The sequence below is a fragment of the Bufo bufo genome, chromosome 6, assembly GCF_905171765.1.
Source record: "Bufo bufo chromosome 6, aBufBuf1.1, whole genome shotgun sequence".
Classification (NCBI taxonomy): Eukaryota; Metazoa; Chordata; class Amphibia; order Anura; family Bufonidae; genus Bufo; species Bufo bufo.
In genome coordinates this window covers 158,515,390-158,540,536 of record NC_053394.1, presented here as the reverse complement: position 1 = coordinate 158,540,536, position 25,147 = coordinate 158,515,390, and the positions used below count along the sequence as shown (strand labels likewise).

Genomic DNA, 25,147 nt, shown 5'->3' with positions numbered 1-25,147 from the left:
AAACTAATAGCCAAGACAGAGGCAAAAAAAAAAACTGCTTCTGACCCTTATGTTAAAACATAACTTTCATTTGATTGCTTTAACACCTAATGGAAAAAAATAATTTTAAAAAGCTGCTGTTTCTCTAGATGACATGATAGTAGTGGTAATAGAGTCTCAGGGGTCTATAAAAGCAGCTACACTATTTTTACAGACCTTTGAGACTCTATTAACACTACTATTAACATAAGGTCATCTAGAGAAATTAGATGTTAGAGCAATCTAATGAAAGTTATGTTTTAACACCTAAATGATTTTTTTTTTTTAAAAACCTACTGTTTCTCTAGATGACCTTATGTTGATAGTAGTGTTAAAGGGGAGTCTCAAAGGTTTGGAAAAATAGTGTAGCTGCTTTTATAGACCCTTGAGACTCTATTTCCACTACTATCAACATAATGCCATCTAGTAGAGAAACAGCAGCTTTTTAAAAAAATAAAATAAATTTCCTTTAGGTATTAGAGCAATCAAATGAAAGTTATGTTTTAACATAAGGGTCAGAAACAGTTTTTTTTTTTTAGCCTCTTGGTTATTAGTTTTTCTATGTAAGTTCTCTGGATCAATGAGATTTTTTCCCCCGTATGGTTTTATATGGAGAGCAATGTCCAGTGATAACAGAGAGGACTATACTGTATATTGTATGGGATGGTGCAGTGGTTTTTATGCTCTTTGATGTGACAATTATCTTAGGTTTTCCTATCGCCCACCTTTGATGGCGCTGTGCCCAGCTCTGAGCCGATCCCGCTCAGCAGCTGCCAAGGCTTAGAGGGAACACTGGTTCTGTCACCCCCGTGCTGCACTTTTTCGCCCCATAAGATGCATTTTTCCCCTAAAAGTGGGGGGAAAATGCCCCTGCGTCTTATGGGGCGAATACTAATCAAGTTATTAGTACCAGAGGGCCAGGAAGCGCTATAGTCACCTCTTCCTGGTCCTCATGCGCTCCACTGTAAAGGCTGCGAACAGTGTGAGGCCGCGCTGTGACCTCACACTGTGCGTGCCCACACAGCATACTGTACAAGAGGATTACCGAGCGTGAGCGGTGAGGAGCGGCAACGTCCGGAGCAGGAAAGTGTTTTTATTTTATTTTATATGGGGGCACGGGGGGTTGATATGAGGCACTGGGGCTCTTATCTGAGGTCTGATTGGGGGTCATTCACATTGGGGTCTGATCAGAGGTCTTATTGGGGTCTTATTGACATTGGGGGTATGATTGGTGGTCTGACCTGAGGTGTAATTACATTTTTTTTTTCCTTATTGTCCCTCTCTAAAACCTAGGTGCGTCACCTTATGGGCCAGAGCGTCTTATAATGAAGGGAGAAGAAATCATTTTTAAACTTACCGTATTTTTCGCCCTATATTGATAGTGCAGGTCTGTATGTATGTATACAGAGTGTATTTGTGTATATATATGTGTGTGTATGTGTATATAATATATATATACATACATACACACACAGGTGCGTGCGCTGCGTCTGTGTTTGTGCTTTAGGGTGCACACCCTAATGCAATAGGCTGCGCACGCCTATGCAATTAACCCCTCAGGTGCTGCACCTGAGGGGTTAATTGTGCATATCATAGCCCCCTGTAAGAGATCAGGGGCTGCCAGGCAGCAGGGGGCAGACCCCCCTCCCTCCCCAGTTTGTTTCTCTCTCTCTCTCCCATAGACTTCAATGAGTATGTTTGGTCCACATCACAGAGCAAAGTAGTGCATGTCTCTGTGGTGTGGAAAATCGCTGATCTGTAAATAAACGCATTCAAATCAATGGGTACGTGTGCTGTCCGTGGGGAAAACAGCGCACGTCTGTGATTCCAAAGTCAAACAAATCCCAGCAGGCGTATTAGTTTCTGAATGCTTCACTATAATCTTGAAACTTTGGAATTGGGAACCATCCCTTCCCGTGCAAGCGGTTTTACTAACCAAGAGTGGTGAGCTGTCTCATTTTGATTGAACACGTCTGTGATTCACTGACGAGTGAAACCGGCCTAATGGAGAGGACTGCAGGAGGAGCATGTGACTTTCAAGGCTGGTTGTGTGGGTACACAGCGGTGAACCGAGGTGATAATCGATAAACTAGTTAGTCATCTGGTGATCGGGCAGAATTCAGATATTAGGCTCCCGCTGCGCATTGCAAAGGGTCCGCACAGTTTCCTGTAAATCCCTGGCTCAGTCTTGAAAACCACTATGCAAAAACCCTTCGCCGCATGAACTGCGGTGCGGCCTCCAATTGAAAACAATGGGAGGCGGTTTTAACACAGATTCGGTCCAGTTTTTGTCATCAATATCAAATCAGCAGGGGTTCAACACTCAGCACCACCACCACCGATCAGCTGGTTGAAGAGAAGGCGCACACCGTGTCAACACAGCCTTCTCTTCACTGTTTACCTGCTTGCTATTGCAACAGCAGCGGTGAGCAGGTGTAACTGCAAGAAGGTGCGGCTCGTTCCTATATATCTAAATAGGAACAAGCCGTCCCATGTAAATGAATGAGACGGCTGAGATGTAATTAACACCTGCTTATCGCTGCTGTTGTGACGGCGAGCAGGCGAACGATGAAGAGAAGGCTACAGATTTTTTAACCTATTTAAATTATAAAAATAAAAAGGTATCCAAGCGTGGACATTCACTTCAAGGCCAGACCGTTTACCTACGGTAACACCTCAAATGTTATCACCAAAATATTTCTCACAAATGAAGTTACCTGAATGATTTAAGAGCCTCTCCTCTTTTCATGAAGGTGCCTGCAGCACAGGAACACTCCAACTGATCTAGTTGTCTCGTACTGTCTTCTAAAATGGTCCTTTTTCTGACTGAATCTCTAAGGAAAGACGAGGACAAGAATACGATTGCCAAAAGAATATTAGACTTCGCCCTCGAGATCATCTACCTGCTGACTGGAGAGGTGAGGATTGTGGGAATTACATGCAACATGTGGAGGGGTGACATTCCAAGTGCAAGAAAATAAGACCTGTACAATGATGAAGGCACCATTGCACCAATAGTAGTAATTAAATCAATAATAAATAGTCTTACTAGATGGAGAAGAAGAAAGGAGCCAACCAAGGTGAAGAGAAGGAACAAAAAGAGAGTGTGGTAGGATGACACAATAGCAAATGGGAAGTAGATAATTTTGGGCTGCACTCACTGACCAAGTAATTAGGTGCTTCGGTGGAGTGGATATGATCCAAACATAAATAATAAAGAGAGAACCACCGCGTACTCAAGGGTTATATGCAAAATAAAGTTATATTTAATTTATTTTTTAACAAATCCTCCAAAAGAGAAAAAAGGAACAATTGCCAATACTTCGATTGTGACTGTTTTTCTTGATGTTTCGGTCACAGATGGACCTTGGTCACAAGAGTCACAGTAGGTTGAAGAAGAGGTAATCAAGGTGGTTGGCCTCCAACCTTCCCCGCAGCGCTCACAAGCTGTGCCAAAGGGACCACCTTGTTTACCTCTTCTTCAACCTACTGTGACTCTTGTGACCAAGGTCCGTCTGTGACCGAAAAAAAGCAGTCACAATCTAATTATTGGCAATTGTTCCTTTTTTTTGGAGGATTTGTCAAAAAATAAATTAAATATAACTTTATTTTCCATATAAATAACCCTTGAGTGTGCGGTGGTTCTCTCTTTATTACAATAGCAAATGGGGACTGCAATTTTTAAAAGCCTAAAATAACCAAGAATTTTAGGCAGGAGAGTCATTTTGAGGGAGTATGGCCAACCTATGCACATCACGTAATGTCTGCTTTGTTCTTCCAAGAGACAGCTTAAATTAACTAGGGAGAGTAGTTCCAGTGGCAGCAAGACACATGCCCAGATAATCAAGATGTCCACATGAAATGAAGAAATCTTGTAGCGAATCCTTTTACTTCTATATAATTAGAAAAGCTGAATAAAATTACAGGACCTCTTCCAGTAAGTTCGGAAGGGACATTTGGGGAAATATAAAACTTGAGCTTCCCAAATGAGACCTCAACAGCCAGAACATGGTGATTGAAATCCATGCCAATATTAAACATTTATCTCAATGTATCACTGTATCTCACTTTATCTGTCGTTTTGTGAAACCAGTATAATATTAAAATGGGCACAAAAGAAGTTGATTAGAGGGGCATTTCCAACTCGGGTTACACAAACAGCTCACTGTGCTACACAGTTCGGTAAATCCCATTCATTTATAAGGGAGTTACAGAAACAGAGTAGCACTGCCTGCTCTTCTGTTTCCGTAACTCTGGCCAACCATATATGATAGGTGTGACTTACTGAACCGTCACTGGGGCTGCTGGAGAAGCCGGAGGGCCAGCCTCCTTCCTACAGACTATGGACCCAGAACTATGGAGACTCCCTCAGACCTTTTGGGGTTAAAAGGAACTATGAACCCTGATTTGTGTGTGGAATTTATATGCCACATATTTCCTATTGCCCATTAAAAAGGCATGGTGTGGATTCAGCAACACAAAAAGGGTTAACGCTGCACTGAGACTCCCACTGATTGTGTTAGTGATGGGATTAAGATAGCTGACTCTAGGAGCAGCCGACTCATAGATGAGTAGATCACCCTATGATACACTCAGGAGATAATCCCATCACATGTGTCTCCTCTCTCCCTATTCACTTATTATGGAGGGGGTGAAGATGTCTGTTTGCATGTTGTTCATGGTTGATTGCGTTATGTTGTTAGACTTCTTGAACTGTATATATACTGAGTTGATCTTAAATAAAGTGAGTTCCTGTTTCACCCTCAACATAGAGCCTCGTCTCATGTGTGGGGGAACAGCTATATTTACTCTGGGGATTGCTATCGGTATTATACTCCCCTGGGATTACAACACGGTTCTACCCACTGGAAGTTGGATCCTAGTCTTGGGCCCAGGGTGGGTGGAAGACGGCGAGACCTCAACCAAGCTGCGGCAGTTCGTGGGGTTGGCAGTGATTACGGTGTCAAGTAGAGTGCTTGGAGCCCTCAGGAAGCACTAGGAGCATCCCTCAACGGAGGTACCCAGTCAGGGTGCCAGGAGATCCGTTACAATAGATATTCCGATATCAGCCATGAGTGGCTGAAATAGGAGTACTCCTTTATGTTAAAACCAGAGATTACTACACCCAGAGACACTGTGTCCCCTGCTGCATCTCACCAACACCTGGTGATACACACCTCAGGCCCCTTGCAGACGAGTGTGTCCAGATTAGGTCCGGATGCATTGAGTGAAAACGGCGCGATTTCGCAAGCAAGTCTTTTCAGTTTTGTTTGTGATCATGTTCAGTTTTTCCCTAGTCGTCTCCATGACACCACATCCTGAGACTGACTTCCTCTGATAGGACAGGAAAAACACAGAGAGGTTTAAATCCCACACCTTCACCACCAGTGTTTTTCCTGTTCTACCAGGATAGGAAGCAGGAGAGGTGCATGGAGGCTCTTTGGGGCCCACCTGTTAAACACATATGCAGGCCGAGGTCAAATCCACAGTGCGGCTCTCTCTCCTCCTCTGGTGGCCTGTGCACGGGCACAGACTGTTGCTGTCCCGTGCGAAGATCCCCCTGCGGCGGTCCAGGCGGATTTCATGCAGTGGGGAAGGAAGATGGTGGCCGGAGCAACACTGTGATGTGCTCCCTCCGGACCCCGGTGTGTGGCGTCAGACGCTGGGGGCAGGGCCAGACGTCATGACGTCCTCTCCGGACGCCGCAGGTCACAGGAAGCATAAAAGCCCGCAGGACCTGCTCAATGGCGTCCGGACAGCGTGATCCCTTCCACTGGAGAGGAACAATACAGTGTCTGTGGCGGACAGGAGCGTTTTATTCAGATGAGTGCCCCCATCACGCCGGGCTCTGGAGCCGAGCTTGCATCAAATCCAGGAGTTGTGAGTAGCCTGGTATCAGGCACATGGTGTACCACCCCCATTTCCTGGTTAGCTGATCCTTCTCTCCCTTACAATTTCAGGGAGAAAAGGATTCTGCTTCAGCTCCAATAAAGACAAGAAAATGTGGAATATGTTATAAGCGTTTACCCAGCACTGGAGCTAAACCCTTATGTAAAGAATGTACTTCTAATGTGGTAAAAGCTGAATCCTCTAGTTTCCTGGGAGATATAAGGACATTAGTTAAGGAAGAGGTTCAGTCCGCACTAGCTTTCCAGGATCCAACTCCCCTAACCCTCCTCAAATCATCCGTGATAGTCGCAATCCGGTGTCTGACTCGGATTCTGATGTTTTGGGAGGCTCGGACGCGGAAACGTATGAAAAAACATATGCATCTTCTGATGAAGATAACGAATATAAACGGTTCTTATTTAATCCAGGTGACATTGATGAGCTTATAAAAGCGATTAGAGACACAATTCAGATGGAAGTGCCTGAAAAGCCTAAGTCGGTGCAGGAAGAGATATTTGGGGGGCTGGGGGAAAAGAGGAAATCGGTATTCCCAGTTCCAGATAATATTCAGAAGTTTATTAAGTCCGAATTGGAGAAGCCAGATAAAGGATCTTATATTCCCAGGGGTATCAAGAGGCTCTATCCCTTTAAAGATGAGGATTGCACCGATTGGGAATCCATTCCCAGAGTAGACGCTCCCATGGATAAAGTAGCTAAACATACTGCCCTACCATTTGAAGATTCAGCGCAACTTAAAGGTCCTATGGATAGGAAAGCAGAGAGCCTACTAAGGAAAACCTGGGAGACTACGGCAGCTCTTCTTAAACCAGGGATGGCTTCCACTTGTGTAGCTAGAACCCTTAACCTGTGGTTAGAACAATTGGAGATTCATCTGATTAATAAAATGCAGAGAGATCAGATTCTAGAAAAAAGCATTCCTCTACTAAAAATGGCAACTAGTTTCTTAGCAGATGCTGCAGCTGAATCCGTAAAACCTTGAGCACGCACGGCAGTGTTATCTAACACATAATGTGGAGAGAAGCAATAAAGGAAATCGCGGCACTCACCGGAGTTGAAATAATGATGCAGCTTTATTGAAAAACTTCCTGGGAAGATAGTGCATGAAGGATCCTGGGGCGGACACACTGTAGCAAGCGGCGACTGCCGTTTCGCGCGCGGGATCGTGCTTCCTCTGGCCGCTGTGCACGTCATCGCGCAGGCCTGCGCTTTATAGGGGCGGAGTCAGAGCAGCCGGCACCATCAGCTACAGCTGTGCGCCCGTAGGTCCGTGACGTGAGCTAAAAACATGACCAATGTGGACAAGTACAGATATAGATACTAGGAGATACACAAGGGGGTACAATAGAATACAACTTATGCAGCAATGCCCATACAATTAAGCGCATGGCTACAAGCTCATGCACATATGACAAGGAAGGTTAAATATAGCGATACAGATTCAAGTGCAATTATGCCGGCTATAATCTATACACAAGTCACATTCGAGCTAAGTTTATGCAGAGTACAAGTATTAGAGGCCACATGCGGCTACTCACCCCCCTGATGAACACATCCCATTTACAAAAACACTGACATGTCGTTTTTGTCATTTAACCCTGCCGCTCCCATAGCTCCAGTTTGCATAATCCACCTTGCCTCCCTCTGCAGGAGCAGGCGATGCCGGTCACCCCCCCTGGGGATGGGTCGGACATGCTCTACCCCCGCAAAGGAGAGACAACACGGATAGGCGTCGTGGGCGGTGCGGATGTGGTCAAAGAGTCGTGGGCTACCTCTGCCCGACCGTATAGAGCCAACATGTTCACGGATGCGTTCAAATAGGGGGCGGATCGTTTTACCTATGTAAAAACGTTTACAGGGGCAAAAGACTACGTATACCACATAGGGTGTACGGCAATTAATAAATTCACGTACAGCATGTTTAATTCCCTCTATCTGCAGGCCCTTACTGCAGTTGTTGAGTGTACAGAAAGAGCAATGGCCACATCTGTAATTCCCTCTGGGTTTCTTAAGCCAGGTCTCTTCTGGGGGCGCATTGGATACGCTCCTGACCACCTTATCCTTGATCGTGGGGCACCTTCTGAATGTAACTAAGGGTCGTTCGTTTGCAAGGTTATCTAACACAGCAAGACGGATTCTATGGCTCAAAGCTTGGGCTGGGGATATTTTATCCAAAAACAAGCTCATTTCCCTTCCCTTTCACAGCCAATACATTTTTTGTCCAGATCTAGACAAGATCTTAGAAAACGCCACTGACAAAAAGAGGGGTTTTCCAGAAGAGAGATTTAAATCAAAAAGACAGAATTTCCGTGGCTGTCAGTACCAATCGGAACAAAAGATAAAGGAAATTGTGGAGGTCGAGTTATGCAAAAGGAGGTAAAGGAAAAATTTTCCTTTTTAACCCTAAAAGAGGGGAGACCTCCGCCTCAAACCCGAAACAATGACGCCATACAAGTAGGTGGAAGACTTAGCTCCTTTTTAAGAACTTGGGAGCAAATAACATCAAATTCATGGATATTAAACATCATAAGAGTGTGGAATTACAGTCTTCCCCTCCAGAAAAATTTATCACCACTCTTCCCCCCTCTCAACAAGGTACCTTAATGACCGGCATAGAAGATTTACTAAAATTAGGAGTAATATAACCTGTCCCAAAAGATCAGCTAAGAGAGGGTCACTACGCCTATTCTTAGTGAAAAAAACAAACGGGAAGTCCAGAATTATAATAAATCTAAAACCCTTGAACAAACATGTTACATATCAAAAGTTCAAGATGGAAACTTTAAGATCAGCAGTAAAATTTATTAAAAGGAAAGTGGTAATGGACTTAATCAATTTGAGGGATGCTTATTACCATATCCCGATACACAAAACATCAAGAAAATTCCTAAGATTTGCAATACGCAGGAGGGGTCACATTCAACATTATCAATTTGTATGTTTCCCCTTCGGAATTTCCTCAGCGCCGAGAGTCTTCACCAAGATCATGGCGGATGTGGTAGCGGCACTAAGACAAGAAGCAATCAGTGTCATCTCATATCTGGACGATCTTCTAGTGATAGAGGACAACAAAGGTCTACTACAAGATCACTTGCAGAAAGTTCTAGACCACCTCCAATTGCTAGTGTGGATCATCAATTGGGCGAAATCAAATCTTTCCCCAAGCAACCAAAAACTGTTTCTAGGGATATCTTTAGATTCAGTGTCTCAGAGATAATTTCTGCCTTTGATCAAAATAGAGAAATTGAAAAGCCAGATAAGAGAATTAAAAAAGAGGAGATTCTGCTCTATCAGAACAGCAATGAAGATTCTAGGAAGTCTCTCATCATGTATCCTGGCAGTCACTTGGGCTCAATTCCATCTAAGACCCCTTCAAAAATGTATTCTATCCAAGTGGAACCAGTCACAGGTGACCCTAGACAAACAGATATTTCTAGACGAAAATGTAAAAAATTTCCTAAAGTGGTGGCTCATAGACAACAATCTAGAGAAGGGAATATACTGGAAGCAGGAACGTCCCCTTGTAATCACAACGGACGCCAGTCTTCAGGGTTGGGGGGCGGTAGTTCAGCAGAAAACCTATCAGGGCAGATGGCCACTCCTCATAAGACAACAATCCTCGAACTTCAGAGAACTACAAGCAATTTGGGAAGGTCTAAAGTAAACATCGCATTTATCAAAAGACCGTCATGTTCTAATTTATTCGGACAATTCAACAACAGTATCCTTCATTCAGCATCAGGTAGGGACGAGACACCATACACTTCAGAGTCTAGCAAACAAAATATTTTCTTGGGCGGAACAAGATATAATCTCAATCTCGGCAGTTCACCTAAAGTAATTTTTAAATATAGAGGCAGATTACCTGAGCCGTCATGTTCTGGATCCTGGCGAGTGGACGTTATGCCCAGAAGCATTCCAGTTGATAATAAAAAAGTGAGGCAAACCATCAATAGACCTTTTCGCCTCCTGAAAAAATTGCCAAGTAGACCAGTTTTTCTCCCTCAACCCGAGAGATCTCCCAAGAGCGGTGGATGCTTTCAATCAGGACTGGGCATCTTGCCTAGTATACGCATTCCCGCCTATACCTTTTAATTCCCAAGGTCCTTCAGAAATTGCAGAGAGAGAAATGTACCTTGATGTTGGTGGCTCCCTTCTGGCCCAAGAGGAGCTGGTTTGCACTTTTAAAGTCACTCAGCATAGAAGCCCCCCTTCTACTACCTCTGAGATCGGATCTGTTGTATCAAGGTCCCATTCTCTATCGAAATTGAAAAATCCTTAAGTTGTCGGCCTGGATTCTGAAGAATCCATCCTGTTAAAATTGGGGTTATCTAGTAAAGTGGTTGCCACCCTACTCCTTAGCAGGAAGCAAAATACAAACAAGGCGTATTTTAAAGTTTGGAGGAAATTCACCTCTTGGTGTGGAGATTTGTTTGATCAATTTAGACCCAACATATCAACGAAATTAGATTTTATCCAGGACGGATTAGACCTAGGTCTTTCTCCTAATACTCTAAGGGTTCAAGTTTCAGCATTGGGGGCTTTATATAATACTAGTCTGGCTGAGGTTCCCTGCATAACCAGGTTCCTGAAAGCAGCAGACAGGCTTAGACCTACAGTCAGGAATATATGGTAGCCCCTTGGAACCTTACCACGGTCCTGTCAGGGCTAACTTCAAGCTCCTTTGAACCATTAGAATCTAGTTCCATAAAATGGCTCACCTTAAAAACCATTTTCTTGGTAGCTATTACATCAGCGAGACGTGTCTGTGAACTCCAGGTCTTATCTATTCATAGATCGCAGAATATAGTAATTCCCTCGTTTTGTGCCAGCCCCAAAAATGAGCAAGAGGCTATTTTTTATACCTTAGATGTCAGGCGAGCAGTACTACGGTATCTAGAAATGACAAAAGATTGTAGAATTGACAAGAACCTTTTTGTTCAATTTTGCTGACCAAATAAAAAAGCGGCGAAAAGTGCTATTTCCTGCTGGATAAGAACAGCTATTTCAGAAGCCTATAAGTCAGAAGAGAGGGAAGACCCCCCTTCCCCCTTCACTTAGAGCACACTCTACAAGGGGCATTGCTGCTCTTGGGCAGAGAGATCGTCAGCCTCTCTACAACAGATTTGTAGGGCGGCAACTTGGAAAAGAATACATACTTTTACCAAGCACTTAAATCTAATTTTGTCACTTAACATTGCTTTTGTCTCTTGTATTAAAACATGACTGAAGAGGTGAGGGATTCTGGGAATGTACTGTATATAGTGATACTTATCAAGATCGCTGTGTACACAGGATTACACAGTAGTGAAGAGGATGTTTAGAGAAAGGGTGGACTCCAGCAACCATAGCTGTGTTTCAGGAGGATGGAGCAGGAACCAGAGCCCCATGATAGACCCTTCACATCATTCACTGAAAAATGAGAGGAACAGTGAGCAGAAGATCCTAGAACTCACCAACAAGATCATTGAGCTGCTGACTGGAGAGGTGAGCCCTGCTGGGAATTCTGAGACACTATAAAGTAACACAAGGAATGATGTGTCTGGATGATGACTGTGTCATTGTGTGTGTCAGGTTCCTATAAGGTGTCAGGATGTCTCTGTCCATTTCTCCATGGAGGAGTGGGAGTATTTAGAAGGACACAAGGATCTCTACAAGGATGTTCTGACAGAAGACCACCCGTCTTTCATATTGATGGGTAAGACGAGACATTTTTAATTTTTATTTTTATTAACTTAAGATAACAACCCCTTGGGCCCTCCCCTGTCCCTCAATGGTCACAGCGGCTTAAATGGTACATCACTGCTAAAACATAGCATTTAAGCCATTGTGACTGCTGAGGCCTGTGATTGGCCGCACTGGTCACAGGACCAAACTGCTTCCTGGTCCTGCAGGGACCGATAGCATTTGAGAATGAAGCAGCAGCAGAACTGCAGACAGCTAAGTGGGGGTTTTATGTTTGGGGGGGAAATGGGAGAAAACCAGAAATCGTCTGCTCCAAGACTACAACTCCTTTAACCACCTCAGCCCCCAGTGCTTAAACACCCTGAAAGACCAGGCCACTTTTTACACTTCTGACCTACACTACTTTCACCGTTTATTGCTCGGTCATGCAACTTACCACCCAAATGAATTTTACCTCCTTTTCTTCTCACTAATAGAGCTTTCATTTGGTGGTATTTCATTGCTGCTGACATTTTTACTTTTTTTGTTATTCATCGAAATTTAACGATTTTTTTGCAAAAAAATGACATTTTTCACTTTCAGTTGTAAAATTTTGCAAAAAAAACGACATCCATATATAAATTTTGCTCTAAATTTATTGTTCTACATGTCTTTGATAAAAAAAAAATGTTTGGGTAAAAAAAAAATGGTTTGGGTAAAAGTTATAGCGTTTACAAACTATGGTACAAAAATGTGAATTTCCGCTTTTTGAAGCAGCTCTGACTTTCTGAGCACCTGTCATGTTTCCTGAGGTTCTACAATACCCAGACAGTACAAACACCCCACAAATGACCCCATTTCGGAAAGTACACACCCTAAGGTATTCGCTGATGGGCATAGTGAGTTCATAGAACTTTTTATTTTTTGTCACAAGTTAGCGGAAAATGATGATTTTTTTTTTTTTTTTTTTTTACAAAGTCTCATATTCCACTAACTTGTGACAAAAAATAAAAACTTCCATGAACTCACTATGCCCATCAGCGAATACCTTGGGGTCTCTTCTTTCCAAAATGGGGTCACTTGTGGGGTAGTTATACTGCCCTGGCATTCTAGGGGCCCAAATGTGTGGTAAGGAGTTTGAAATCAAATTCTGTAAAAAATGACCTGTGAAATCCGAAAGGTGCTCTTTGGAATATGGGCCCCTTTGCCCACCTAGGCTGCAAAAAAGTGTCACACATCTGGTATCTCTGTATTCAGGAGAAGTTGAGGAATGTGTTTTGGGGTGTCTTTTTACATATACCCATGCTGGGTGAGATAAATATCTTGGTCAAATGCCAACTTTGTATAAAAAAATGGGAAAAGTTGTCTTTTGCCAAGATATTTCTCTCACCCAGCATGGGTATATGTAAAATGACACCCCAAAACACATTCCCCAACTTCTCCTGAGTACGGAGATACCAGATGTGTGACACTTTTTTGCAGCCTAGGTGGGCAAAGGGGCCCATATTCCAAAGAGCACCTTTCGGATTTCACAGGTCATTTTTTACAGAATTTGATTTCAAACTCCTTACCACACATTTGGGCCCCTAGAATGCCAGGGCAGTATAACTACCCCACAAGTGACCCCATTTTGGAAAGAAGAGACCCCAAGGTATTCGCTGATGGGCATAGTGAGTTCATGGAAGTTTTTATTTTTTGTCACAAGTTAGTGGAATATGAGACTTTGTATGAAAAAAAAATAAAATAAAAAATCAGCATTTTCCACTAACTTGTGACAAAAAATAAAAAATTCTAGGAACTCGCCATGCCCCTCACGAAATACCTTGGGGTGTCTTCTTTCCAAAATGGGGTCACTTGTGGGGTAGTTATACTGCCCTGGCATTTTCCAGGGGCCCTAATGTGTGGTAAGTAGGTAAATGACCTGTGAAATCCTAAAGGTGCTCTTTGGAATATGGGCCCCTTTGCCCACCTAGGCTGCAAAAAAGTGTCACACATGTGGTATCGCCGTATTCAAGAGAAGTTGGGGAATGTGTTTTGGGGTGTCATTTTACATATACCCTTGCTGGGTGAGAGAAATATCTTGGCAAAAGACAACTTTTCCCATTTTTTTATACAAAGTTGGCATTTGACCAAGATATTTCTCTCACCCAGCATGGGTATATGTAAAATGACACCCCAAAACACATTCCCCAACTTCTCCTGAGTACGGCGATACCAGATGTGTGACACTTTTTTGCAGCCTAGATGCGCAAAGGTGCCCAAATTCCATTTAGGAGGGCATTTTTAGACATTTGGATACCAGACTTCTTCTCACGCTTTGGGGCCCCTAGAATGCCAGGGCAGTATAAATACCCCACATGTGACCCCATTTTGGAAAGAAGACACCCCAAGGTATTCAATGAGGGGCATGGCGAGTTCATAGAAATTTTTTTTTTTTGGCACAGGTTAGCGGAAATTTATATTTTTAATTTTTTTCTCACAAAGTCTCCCATTCCGCGAACTTGGGACAAAAATTTAAATCTTTCATGGACTCAATATGCCCCTCACGGAATACCTGGGGGTGTCTTCTTTCCGAAATGGGGTCACATGTGGGGTATTTATACTGCCCTGGCATTCTAGGGGCCCTAAAGCGTGAGAAGAAGTCTGGAATATAAATGTCTAAAAAAATTTACGCATTTGGATTCCGTGAGGGGTATGGGGAGTTCATGTGAGATTTAATTTTTTGACACAAGTTAGTGGAATATGAGACTTTGTAAGAAAAAAAAAAAAAAATTCCGCTAACTTGGGCCAAAAAAATGTCTGAATGGAGCCTTACAGAGGGTGATCAATGACAGGGGGGTGATCAATGACGGGGGGGGTGATCAATGACGGGGGGGTGATCAGGGAGTCTATATGGGGTGATAACCACAGTCATTGATCACGCCCGTGTAAGGCTTCATTCAGACGTCCGTATGCGTTTTGCGGATCCGATCCATCTATCAGTGCATCCGTAAAAATCATGCGGACATCTGAATGGAGCTTTACAGGGGTGTGATCAATGACAGGGGTGTAATCAATGACAGGGGGGTGATCAGGGAGTCTATATGGGGTGATAACCACAGTCATTGATCATGCCCCTGTAAGGCTTCATTCAGACGTCCGGATGCGTTTTGCGGATCCGATCCATCTATCAGTGCATCCGTAAAAATCATGCGGACATCTGAATGGAGCTTTACAGGGGTGTGATCAATGACAGGGGTGTAATCAATGACAGGGGGGTGATCAGGGAGTCTATATGGGGTGATAACCACAGTCATTGATCATGCCCCTGTAAGGCTTCATTCAGACGTCCGGATGCGTTTTGCGGATCCGATCCATCTATCAGTGCATCCGTAAAAATCATGCGGACATCTGAATGGAGCTTTACAGGGGGGTAATCAATGACAGGGGGGTGATCAGGGAGTCTATATGGGGTGATAACCACAGTCATTGATCATGCCCCTGTAAGGCTTCATTCAGACGTCCGGATGCGTTTTGCGGATCCGATCCATCTATCAGTGCATCCGTAAAAATCATGCGGACATCTGAATGGAGCTTTACAGGGGTGTGATCAATGACAGGGGTGTAATCAATGACAGGGGGGTGATCAGGGAGTCTATATGGGGTGATAACCACAGTCATTGATCATGCCCCTGTAAGGCTTCATTCAGACGTCCGGATGCGTTTTGCGGATCCGATCCATCTATCAGTGCATCCGTAAAAATCATGCGGACATCTGAATGGAGCTTTACAGAGGGGTGATCAGGGAGTCTATATGGGGTGATCACCACAGTCATTGATCATGCCCCTGTAAGGCTTCATTCAGACGTCCGGATGCGTTTTGCGGATCCGATCCATCTATCAGTGCATCCGTAAAAATCATGCGGACATCTGAATGGAGCTTTACAGAGGGGTGATCAGGGAGTCTATATGGGGTGATCACCACAGTCATTGATCATGCCCCTGTAAGGCTTCATTCAGACGTCCGGATGCGTTTTGCGGATCCGATCCATCTATCAGTGCATCCGTAAAAATCATGCGGACATCTGAATGGAGCTTTACAGGGGGGTAATCAATGACAGGGGGGTAATCAATGACGGGGGGTGATCAGGGAGTCTATATGGGGTGATCACCACAGTCATTGATCACGCCCCTGTAAGGCTTCATTCAGACGTCCGGATGCGTTTTGCGGATCCGATCCATCTATCAGTGCATCCGTAAAAATCATGCGGACATCTGAATGGAGCTTTACAGAGGGGTGATCAGGGAGTCTATATGGGGTGATCACCACAGTCATTGATCATGCCCCTGTAAGGCTTCATTCAGACGTCCGGATGCGTTTTGCGGATCCGATCCATCTATCAGTGCATCCGTAAAAATCATGCGGACATCTGAATGGAGCTTTACAGGGGGGTAATCAATGACAGGGGGGTAATCAATGACGGGGGGTGATCAGGGAGTCTATATGGGGTGATCACCACAGTCATTGATCACGCCCCTGTAAGGCTTCATTCAGACGTCCGGATGCGTTTTGCGGATCCGATCCATCTATCAGTGGATCCGTAAAAATCATGCAGACGTCTGAATGGAGCTTTACAGGGGGTTGATCAATGACAGGGGGATAATCAATGACAGGGGGGTGATCAGGGAGTCTATATGGGGTGATCAGGGGCTAATAAGGGGTTAATAAGTGACGGGGGTGGGGTGTAGTGTAGTGTAGTGGTGCTTGGTGCTACTTTACTGAGCTACCTGTGTCCTCTGGTGGTCGATCCAAACAAAGGGGACCACCAGAGGACCAGGTAGCAGGTATATTAGACGCTGTTATCAAAACAGCGTCTAATATACCTGTTAGGGGTTAAAAAAAACACATCTCCAGCCTGCCAGCGAACGATCGCCGCTGGCAGGCTGGAGATCAACTCTCTTACCTTCCGTTCCTGTGAGCGCGCGCGCCTGTGTGCGCGCGTTCACAGGAAATCTCGCGTCTCGCGAGAGGACGCGCCGGCGCGTCCAGGAGGAATAAATCAACCACCTCCAGGACGCGTCTGTGCGTACAGCGGTCCGGAGGTGGTTAAAACCAAGAACTGCTGTGTAAGTACATGGATACTGGAGCCATGTTGAAGCCCTCACGTATTCACATGTGTGCAATAACATGTAGGTTAAGGTTTGACCCTATTAATTCATGCTGGTATTCAGACTTGTTACTCAAATCTCTGGCTAGGATTGCCTTGCTTGCATTGACCATTAGGGTACTTTCACACTAGCGTTTTTGTTTTTCCGGTATTTAGTTCCGTCACAGAAACTCAATTCCTGGAAAAAACTGATCAGTTTTATCCTAATGCATTCTGAATGGAGAGCATTCCGTTCAGGATGCATCAGTTCAGTTCCTTTTACATTTTTTGGACAGAGAAAATACCGCAGCATGCTGCAGTTTTATCTCCGTCCAAAAATACTGAACACTTGCCGGAATGCCGGATCCGGCATTAATTTACATTGAAGTGTATTAGTGCCATTAAGTGGAAAAACGGAGTCGGCTTTTCGGTCTGCGCATGCGCAGACCTTTAAAAATGCAAAACAAAATGAATACCGGATCAGTTTTTCCGGATGACACCGGAGAGACGGATCCGGTATTGCAATGCATTTGTCAGACGGATCCGCATCCGGATCCGTCTGACAAATGCCATCAGTTTACGTCCAGATTGCCGGATCCGGCAGGCAGTTCCGGCTATGAAACTACCGGAATCCTCTGCCGCAAGTGTGAAAGTACCCTGAGCTAGTCCGAACCTCTGTTTGATATTCTTTGAAGCACACCCATGATCAATTAATGGCTACTCCGGGGCCATGACCTAGAGGTCCAATAAAGTAAATATGTGCCTCCATGAGGTGTTAAGGGGGTTACTTAGATTCTGTAACCTGGTTTAGCCAGTGCTGAACTGGTTGTGCCCTGTAGATTTCAGACTTGATGCTCTCAAAAAGAGAAACAATATAAAATATTGTAATTTGATACCTTTTAATGGCTAATTAAAATAAATTATGTTATAGGGCACGCTTTCGAGACTCTTAGGTCCCTTCTTCAGGCCAGAAGTAATAGATAGGTCCTCTGATTAGATATTGCTGTGTAACCTTGGTAGCAATAAACCACCTGGTTTGTGGAATGACCAGGAAACTTCACTAGATCCTTCCTTCCTCTATCCCTCCTCTAATCTGATGTTGCTTTCATACAAACTCTGATTTAAAAAAAAATGGCTGCATGCATGTACTATGGGCCCTTTCTCTAATTCCAGCACCATTTTGTTCCTGTGACTTTTTTTTACCAGCCCAAAGAAAGCTATCAGGGCGCTTATTTGACATGTGACAGATGACTGGAATCATACGGATACATTTGGTTTACACTCTGTAAGCTTTTCCTAGCATATATGCCAAATGTGGGGTTCAAATGTAATATGAACTGAGTATAACGGTACCCATACACCTTTAAATTGTTTCTACCACTTCCTTTTCACATAATTAGCTTTCAGACACTAGCGATCCGCTAGTGTCTGCTCTACCAAACCATCCTAATATAATAGCTTTTGGTGCAGCCGTTTCGCTAAAAAAAGAACTTATATTGATATGCTAATGAGCCTCTAGGTGCTATGGGGGCGTCATTAGCACCTAGAGGCTCGGTCTACCTTCACAAAATGCCGCCGCCCAGCGCGTCCCTCCAGCCCGCCCATCTCCTCCGGAATGCGATCCTCCCTGTGAGCGTATGTATTCGGCGCATGCGCAGTGAATGTCTGACCGCTTCCCTGCTCAGACATCTCCACTGCGCCTGCGCCGATGACGTCATAGTGCTCCGAGGAACAGGCGCAGTGGAGATGTCTGTGCAGAAAGTGGTCAGACATTCACTGCGCATATGCCGAAAATATACGCTCACAGGGAGGATCGCATTCCGGAGGAGATGGGCGGGCTGGAGGGACGCGCTGGGCGGCGGCATTTTGTGAAGGTAGACCGAGCCTCTAGGTGCTAATGACGCCCCCATAGCACCTAGAGGCTCATTAGCATATCAATATAAGTTCTTTTTTTATCGAAACGGCTGCCCCAAAAGCTATTATATTAGGATGGTTTGGTAGAGCAGACACTAGCGGATCGCTAATTATGTGAAAACGAAGTGGTAGAAACCCTTTAAAAGCTGTTGCATTACTGAATGCTTGTTTGGCCGATAGCTACTGTATCTCTCCAGACTCTTCTATACACATGCACATTCGGTTTGTCTATTGAAAATTCTTTCTTCTGACAGGAAGATCCCATACACAAACTATATTCATCCATTTTGGCCAACTTTTCTCATATCTATGGGGCCTTAAGATTAACAGCTGCGAAGCAGTGGCCATTCAAGGTCACAATATGGCATAGAAATAGTGTTTTCTATGTTACTCCATTCATTACTGACTTTTAGATACATTTATCATTACTTGTTTCTCCTATAGATGGATCTGGTACCAGAAATGTACCAAAAAGATGTCCCAGTCCACTGTATTCCCAAGATTGTCCAGAGAAAAATAGTGATGTTCCACAGAATCATCAGGTAGGTAAAACTTTCCATTCCACTCCACAAATATATTTTTTGTACATTTTCTCAATACGATATGGGAATAAAGGTGAAAAAACCCAAAAGTGTTGCCGCCAATATTTTGCTGCTTGGTTCTTAAAGGGCTTCTGTCACCCCACAAAAGTCATTTTTATTTTTTTTGGATAGTTACATTCCTTATAGCGCGATATAGGAGAATATAATCTTATCACTTTCATGCGGCCGTTTCTTTAGAAAACGAAGTTTTATAATATGTAAATCCGGTCTCTACCAGCAAGTAGGGCGTCTACTTGCTGGTAGCCGCAGCAGAAAACCGCCCCCTCGCCGTGTTGATTGACAGGGCCAGCCGTGATCTCCTCCTCCGGCCGGCCCTGTCAGTATTTCAAAAATCGCGCGCCTGTGTTCATTCGGCGCAGGCGCTCTGAGATGAGGAGGCTCGTCTCCTCAGAACTCCCTCAGTGCGCCTGCGCCGATGACGTCTTCTCTTTAGGTGATGTCATCGGCGCAGGCGCACTGAGGGAGTTCTGAGGAGACGAGCCTCCTCATCTCAGAGCGCCTGCGCCGAATGAACAGAGGCGCGCGATTTTTTAAATACTGACAGGGCCGGCCGGAGAAGGAGATCCCGGCTGGCCCTGTCAATCAACACGGCGAGGGGGCGGTTTTCTGCTGCGGCTACCAGCAAGTAGACGCCCTACTTGCTGGTAGAGACCGGATTTACATATTATAAAACTTCGTTTTCTAAAGAAACGGCCGCATGAAAGTAAGTGATAAGATTATATTCTCCTATATCGCGCTATAAGGAATGTAACTATCCAAAAAAAAAAAGAAAGACTTTTGTGGGGTGACAGAAGCCCTTTAAGGTTAGTGATATGTTTTTTTTCTTGTTTGTATAGTGTGAAGATCTGCTCGATGTTGAAGTTGTGGATGAAGAAGTGGGCACATACATGAGGATTGAGCAGCAGTGTAAGGGAAGGGGCTTTCAATAGTTACTAAGCAGATCTGTTTTGACGGCCTATTAGATATTGATCTAGCAAAAAATCCCAGCGGATGGTCTTTGTCTTCAAAACATCTGTTGTTTTGAAGACAAAGAGCGTCCGCTGGGATTTTTTGCTATATTTCCATTGGAGTGATTCCTTTCCTGTGCCGACGAACTGGAAGTCAGGTGCTGACCATTTTTTACAAGTTATTAGATATTGATCATCACATATAACCATGTAGTCAGTCACTGTGTATATTTCATACAGGTGGATCCAGTAAGAAAAATCTACCAGAGAGACTTCCCAGTTTCCTGTATTCCCAGAATTGCAATATCCAACAGGATAATCAGGTAAATGGAGCTGAGCTCTACTAAATCTACAGAGTCATGTGGACCTCTTTGGTCACTTACAGTCATAGATGGCATCTAGATTTTTGGTGGTTCATGTCAATCTCAAACTGTCTGCTGAACTATACTGTTGTACCTATGTCAAATCAGGGTGAAGATCTGACTTCTATTACAGTGGAGATTAAATCAGAATACGAAGAGATGTATATGAATGGTGATGAGCAGCGTAAGCAGGAAATTCCAGTAGATTTAGGCTTAGGTGAGTATTAACTGTGTGACTTGAATGTGTTCTTAAGGTTATGATCCACCTTTGAGCCACATTTAAATAGGTTGTGCAGTTGTTTAATAATGATGAACTGTCAGGATAGGCAATCAATATCAGATCGGTGGGGTTCCATCTTTTGGCACCCCTGCCGATCAGCTGTTTGAAGGGGTACTGTCGCTCATCAGTGTCCTGCTTTCTCTATAAAATTACCTGTCATCTCCTTGGCGGTGCAGGGTGATTACAGCTGCTCATCCCATTAACTTGAATGGGACGGAGCATTTATAAGTACACTGTGAACCTGCTACAAAGGAGACGATGCTCAGGTAGTATTGAAGATGAAGCAGCTTCATAATGGATGTGTTATAAAATGGGTCTACTTTATGGCTTGTAAAAACTGAAAATAGTTAAATCCATTTTTCATCCAGCAGATAATCCTGGTAAGATCTTGGAGCGAGACAACCGTGTATCTCCAAATTGTAAAATAGAAGATAATGATATCATGCAGCAGGCTTCAATAGGAAACATCTCTACTCATAATGTATATGTAGGACTTAAGGATACAGATCTGTCATCTAATAATGAGGAACATTGTCCTGAACAGTTATACACTGCTCAGTTATCACCAAACACAGCTCAGAGATCGACTGAAAGATTACAATGTGATGAATGTGGAAAGCGGTTTACAAAAAATGCTAATCTTTTTGCACACAGAAACATTCACACAGGTGAGAAGCCATATTCCTGTTCAGAATGTGGGAAATGTTTTTCCCGTAAAACAGGTCTCAATCAGCATAAAACAATTCACACTGGAGAGAAGCCGTTTATATGTTCAGAATGTGGTAAATCTTTTAGTAAGAAATCATTTCTTTTTAAACATAAAATAATTCACACAGGAGAGAAACCATTTGTATGTTCCGAGTGTGAAAGAGGTTTTACCCAGAAGGCTCATCTTATTCAACATCAAAGAACTCACACAGGAGAAAAACCATTTACTTGTTCCGAATGTGAAAAATGTTTCATTACAAAAACCAGACTCAAGGAGCATCTGATAATTCACACAGGGGAGAAACCATTTACATGTTCTGAATGTGAAAAATTCTTTCCTACTAAAGCTAAACTCAAAGATCATCAGAAAACTCATATAGGAGAGAAGCCGTTTGTATGTTCTGAATGTGGGAAATCATTTGCTCAGAAGTCTTATCTGGTTGAACATCAGAGGATTCACACAGGGGAGAAGCCATATCCATGTTCAGAATGTGGAACATGTTTTATTACTAAAGCCAAACTTAGAGATCATCAGATAAGTCATACAGGAGAGAAACCATATTCATGTTCTGAATGTGGAAAATGTTTTATCCGTAAATCATATCTTGTTAGTCATCAAAAAATCCACTCTGAGAACAAACCATATTCATGTTTTGAATGTGGGAAATGTTTTATCAAGAAATATAGACTTGTTTATCATCGTAGATTTCACTCTAAGGATAAGCCGTTCTCATGTTTGGAATGTGGGAGATTTTTCGCCCAAAAATCAGACCTTGCAAAGCATCAAAGAATTCACACAGGGGAGAAACCATTTGCATGTTCAGAATGTGGTAAATGTTTTACTCAGAAATCAAATCTTATTAAACATCAAAAAATTCACATAGGGAAGAAGCTATTTTCATATTCATAGCATAGGAAATGTGTTACTCAGAAATCAGAGGCCATTTTCATATTCAGTAATTGTCCTTTTACGTGGACCAAAAATCTGGCCAATTATCAGGAATAAGCTTTTAATTTCTGATAATTGCCCGGTGTAAAAGGTGCTGGTGATCACCCAAAGAACGAGCAAATGCTTGTACATCAGGTGATCTTGTCTTTCAGCTAGCACCTAAATCATTGTTTCTATACAGCAGATCTGCCTGCATAAACAGGGATCTGCTGCCCAGAAACGGGGAAACTGTACGGTGTCCCTATACAGAGGAGATGATTGCAGCATTGAAATGTAGCTCTCATCTCCCTGACAATCAGGCAGTTATCAGGAACATTTAGTTTTTTCCTGATAATTGCCCACTAAATTGGTCCCTGTAAAAGGCATGTGCTTCCCATAAAATAGCCCAATCCGGATGAATAGAATTGATTTTCAGTTTTAGAAATTTTTGCAATAAATGTGTGAATATTCCTTAATATGGTTACTAAAATAAAGCTGAGTTATGTCGATCTGAATGAGGCCTTAAAATACATTTTCCATTTACTCAAGTAAAAAATATAGAAACTTTGAAATACTGAAAAATTATGTTTGTTTATGTCCACCAGAAACAAGAACAAGCAGTACCTTTTTCTGATTGGTGCTCTGCATTGATCTCCCATCAACTCATTTTGCCTCTAAGCAGATGCTATAAATTTCCCTAATTACGGGGAAGCTTTAACCTATTATACTGGAAGCGTATTGTTGTATTTTTACTTGTCAGTTTATGTTTAATGTGTATTTTGTGCCCATAATGTGTAAATCTTATCAGCAAAGGGTGACTGCTTTCCTACAGTTGTAATATGATCAGACAGGATCTGTCCGTCATCAGAGACAAAAACTGCAACCATGGCACCTGAGGAGTCATTTATGGTAAATCCAAAAATGCCGGAACTAATAAAATATAAAAATATGCCCAAATCTCCATTTTGGTAGCTTCTCCTCCTCCAAAAATGCTCAAATATTTATTGTATTTAAACAGAAAGTATATAAATTTGGTATAGCTGTAATCGCACTGACCTGCAGAATAAAGATAACATGTCATCTTTATATCACTGACTGAGTACCATTTAAATGTAATTTTTAATTGTATCAAATAAAATTCACACCCAATTCTAAGTAGAGCCAGGTCAGCACTATTGTTACTGAGTAGGGTCATACAATATTTTGTCTCTTTCACGGACCATTTTCTCTGAATTCATAAATAGTTGATATGGACTCCTCAACCTGTATTACATGCATCTGTAGTTAGAACAGATTCAGGGTCACTAAACAGAGACCTCCCTGGCTCTTGGTGGATGCATGGATGCATTGTGCAGACCCCATGGCAAACCTGTTCTGTTGGCTCAGAATATAGTTCTGTAAAAGTCTCGTGTCCCCTCGCCCAATAGACTGCATTGATTCAGGTAATCAGAATCTGCATGGCTGAATGAACAGAAAATTAGGAACAAGCTAATAGAGACCTGACTTCAAAATTTTCAGAACTCTCTCTTGTGATACAATCAATGTCTTTACTGCAGAGTTCATCATGAACAGCTGAAATTTTTCTCTTCTGGATGGATCAATAGTGGTGCTTGAAAGTTTGGGAACCCTTCAGAATTTTATATATTTCTGCATAAATTTGACCTTGATTTTCTCATAAGTTCTAAAAATAGGTAAAGATAGGGTGACACAGTGAGGGGTTGTGTCTGGAAAGGCAGGTGTTTTCCTCCCAGCATGTGCAGCTGGGCTTGTTTCCAGCGAGGTGAGGTCAAATACCGGACCGGAGTTTAAGTGCCGCTTCAGGTTTTGGCAGCACCTGGCTGTCCTTAAATAGGCAGCTGGGCTCAGCAGAGATGTCTCTGGGACCTGATGGGATCTGAGGCTTTGTGCCGTGCTGGAGGGATGAGAGCTGGACGCTGGGGAAACAGGCCCCCTAAAGCCTGGTGTGAACTACTGGAGGCAGAACTGCCAGCAAGGTGACTTGTGTTATATGAACTTTTCGTTGTGTGTGAATTAACAGCAAGACTGCAAAGTTACGTGCTGTTTTGTGCAATTGCCTCAAGTGTGAATAAACACTGACATTTTGAGTTAAGAACTGGTATTTTGCATCTGTACTGCGCCCACTTACTCTATCTACCACAGCAAAACCCCACAATAGCCAAATCAAACAAATCAGTCAAAAATATTAGATGTGGTCATTTACACTGACGAAACAAAAGGGTAACGTTTTGAACTTTTGACTTTCAGGCTCCATATCTCACCATCCACAGTTTCGAACATGAGACTACCATCATTTTATAGACAATTATTTTGGCTATCTCATACATAAATTGAACTTGCAACTATTTAGCATATGATTAGTTATGCAGATTATTGTCCTATAACTGCATTGTTACTGTTTTGCTCCTAAAATTCTAAATTTTAATTATTTTGTAAATCCACCTTTGGCTAACAACACTGTCTAAATGCTTCAGGACATGCTGTCCATCAGATTGGTGCTTACTGGTCAACTTGGGTACGAATACAGCTTTTTTTTTCAACTCTACCCACAAGTGTTCGATTGGGTTGAGTTCTGGGGACTGTGGGGGCCAATCCAGCACCTCTACTTCATTGTCATTGAAGCATTTCTTCCCCAATCTCAACACATGCTTCGTTGTCCTGCTGGAAGACTAT

General features: G+C 43.1%; 1 protein-coding gene across 1 annotated transcript in view; it reads left to right on the top strand.

The window, feature by feature from the left end:
• The window catches only part of LOC121003740 (oocyte zinc finger protein XlCOF6-like), an 88,452-nt gene extending 66,014 nt beyond the window's left edge, over positions 1-22,438 (top strand). The window contains exon 9 of the mRNA XM_040435614.1: positions 21,513-22,438. Within this exon, the coding sequence (XP_040291548.1) occupies positions 21,513-22,438 (926 nt within the window). The remainder of the gene's footprint in view (positions 1-21,512) is intronic.
• Positions 22,439-25,147: the final 2,709 nt, after the last annotated feature.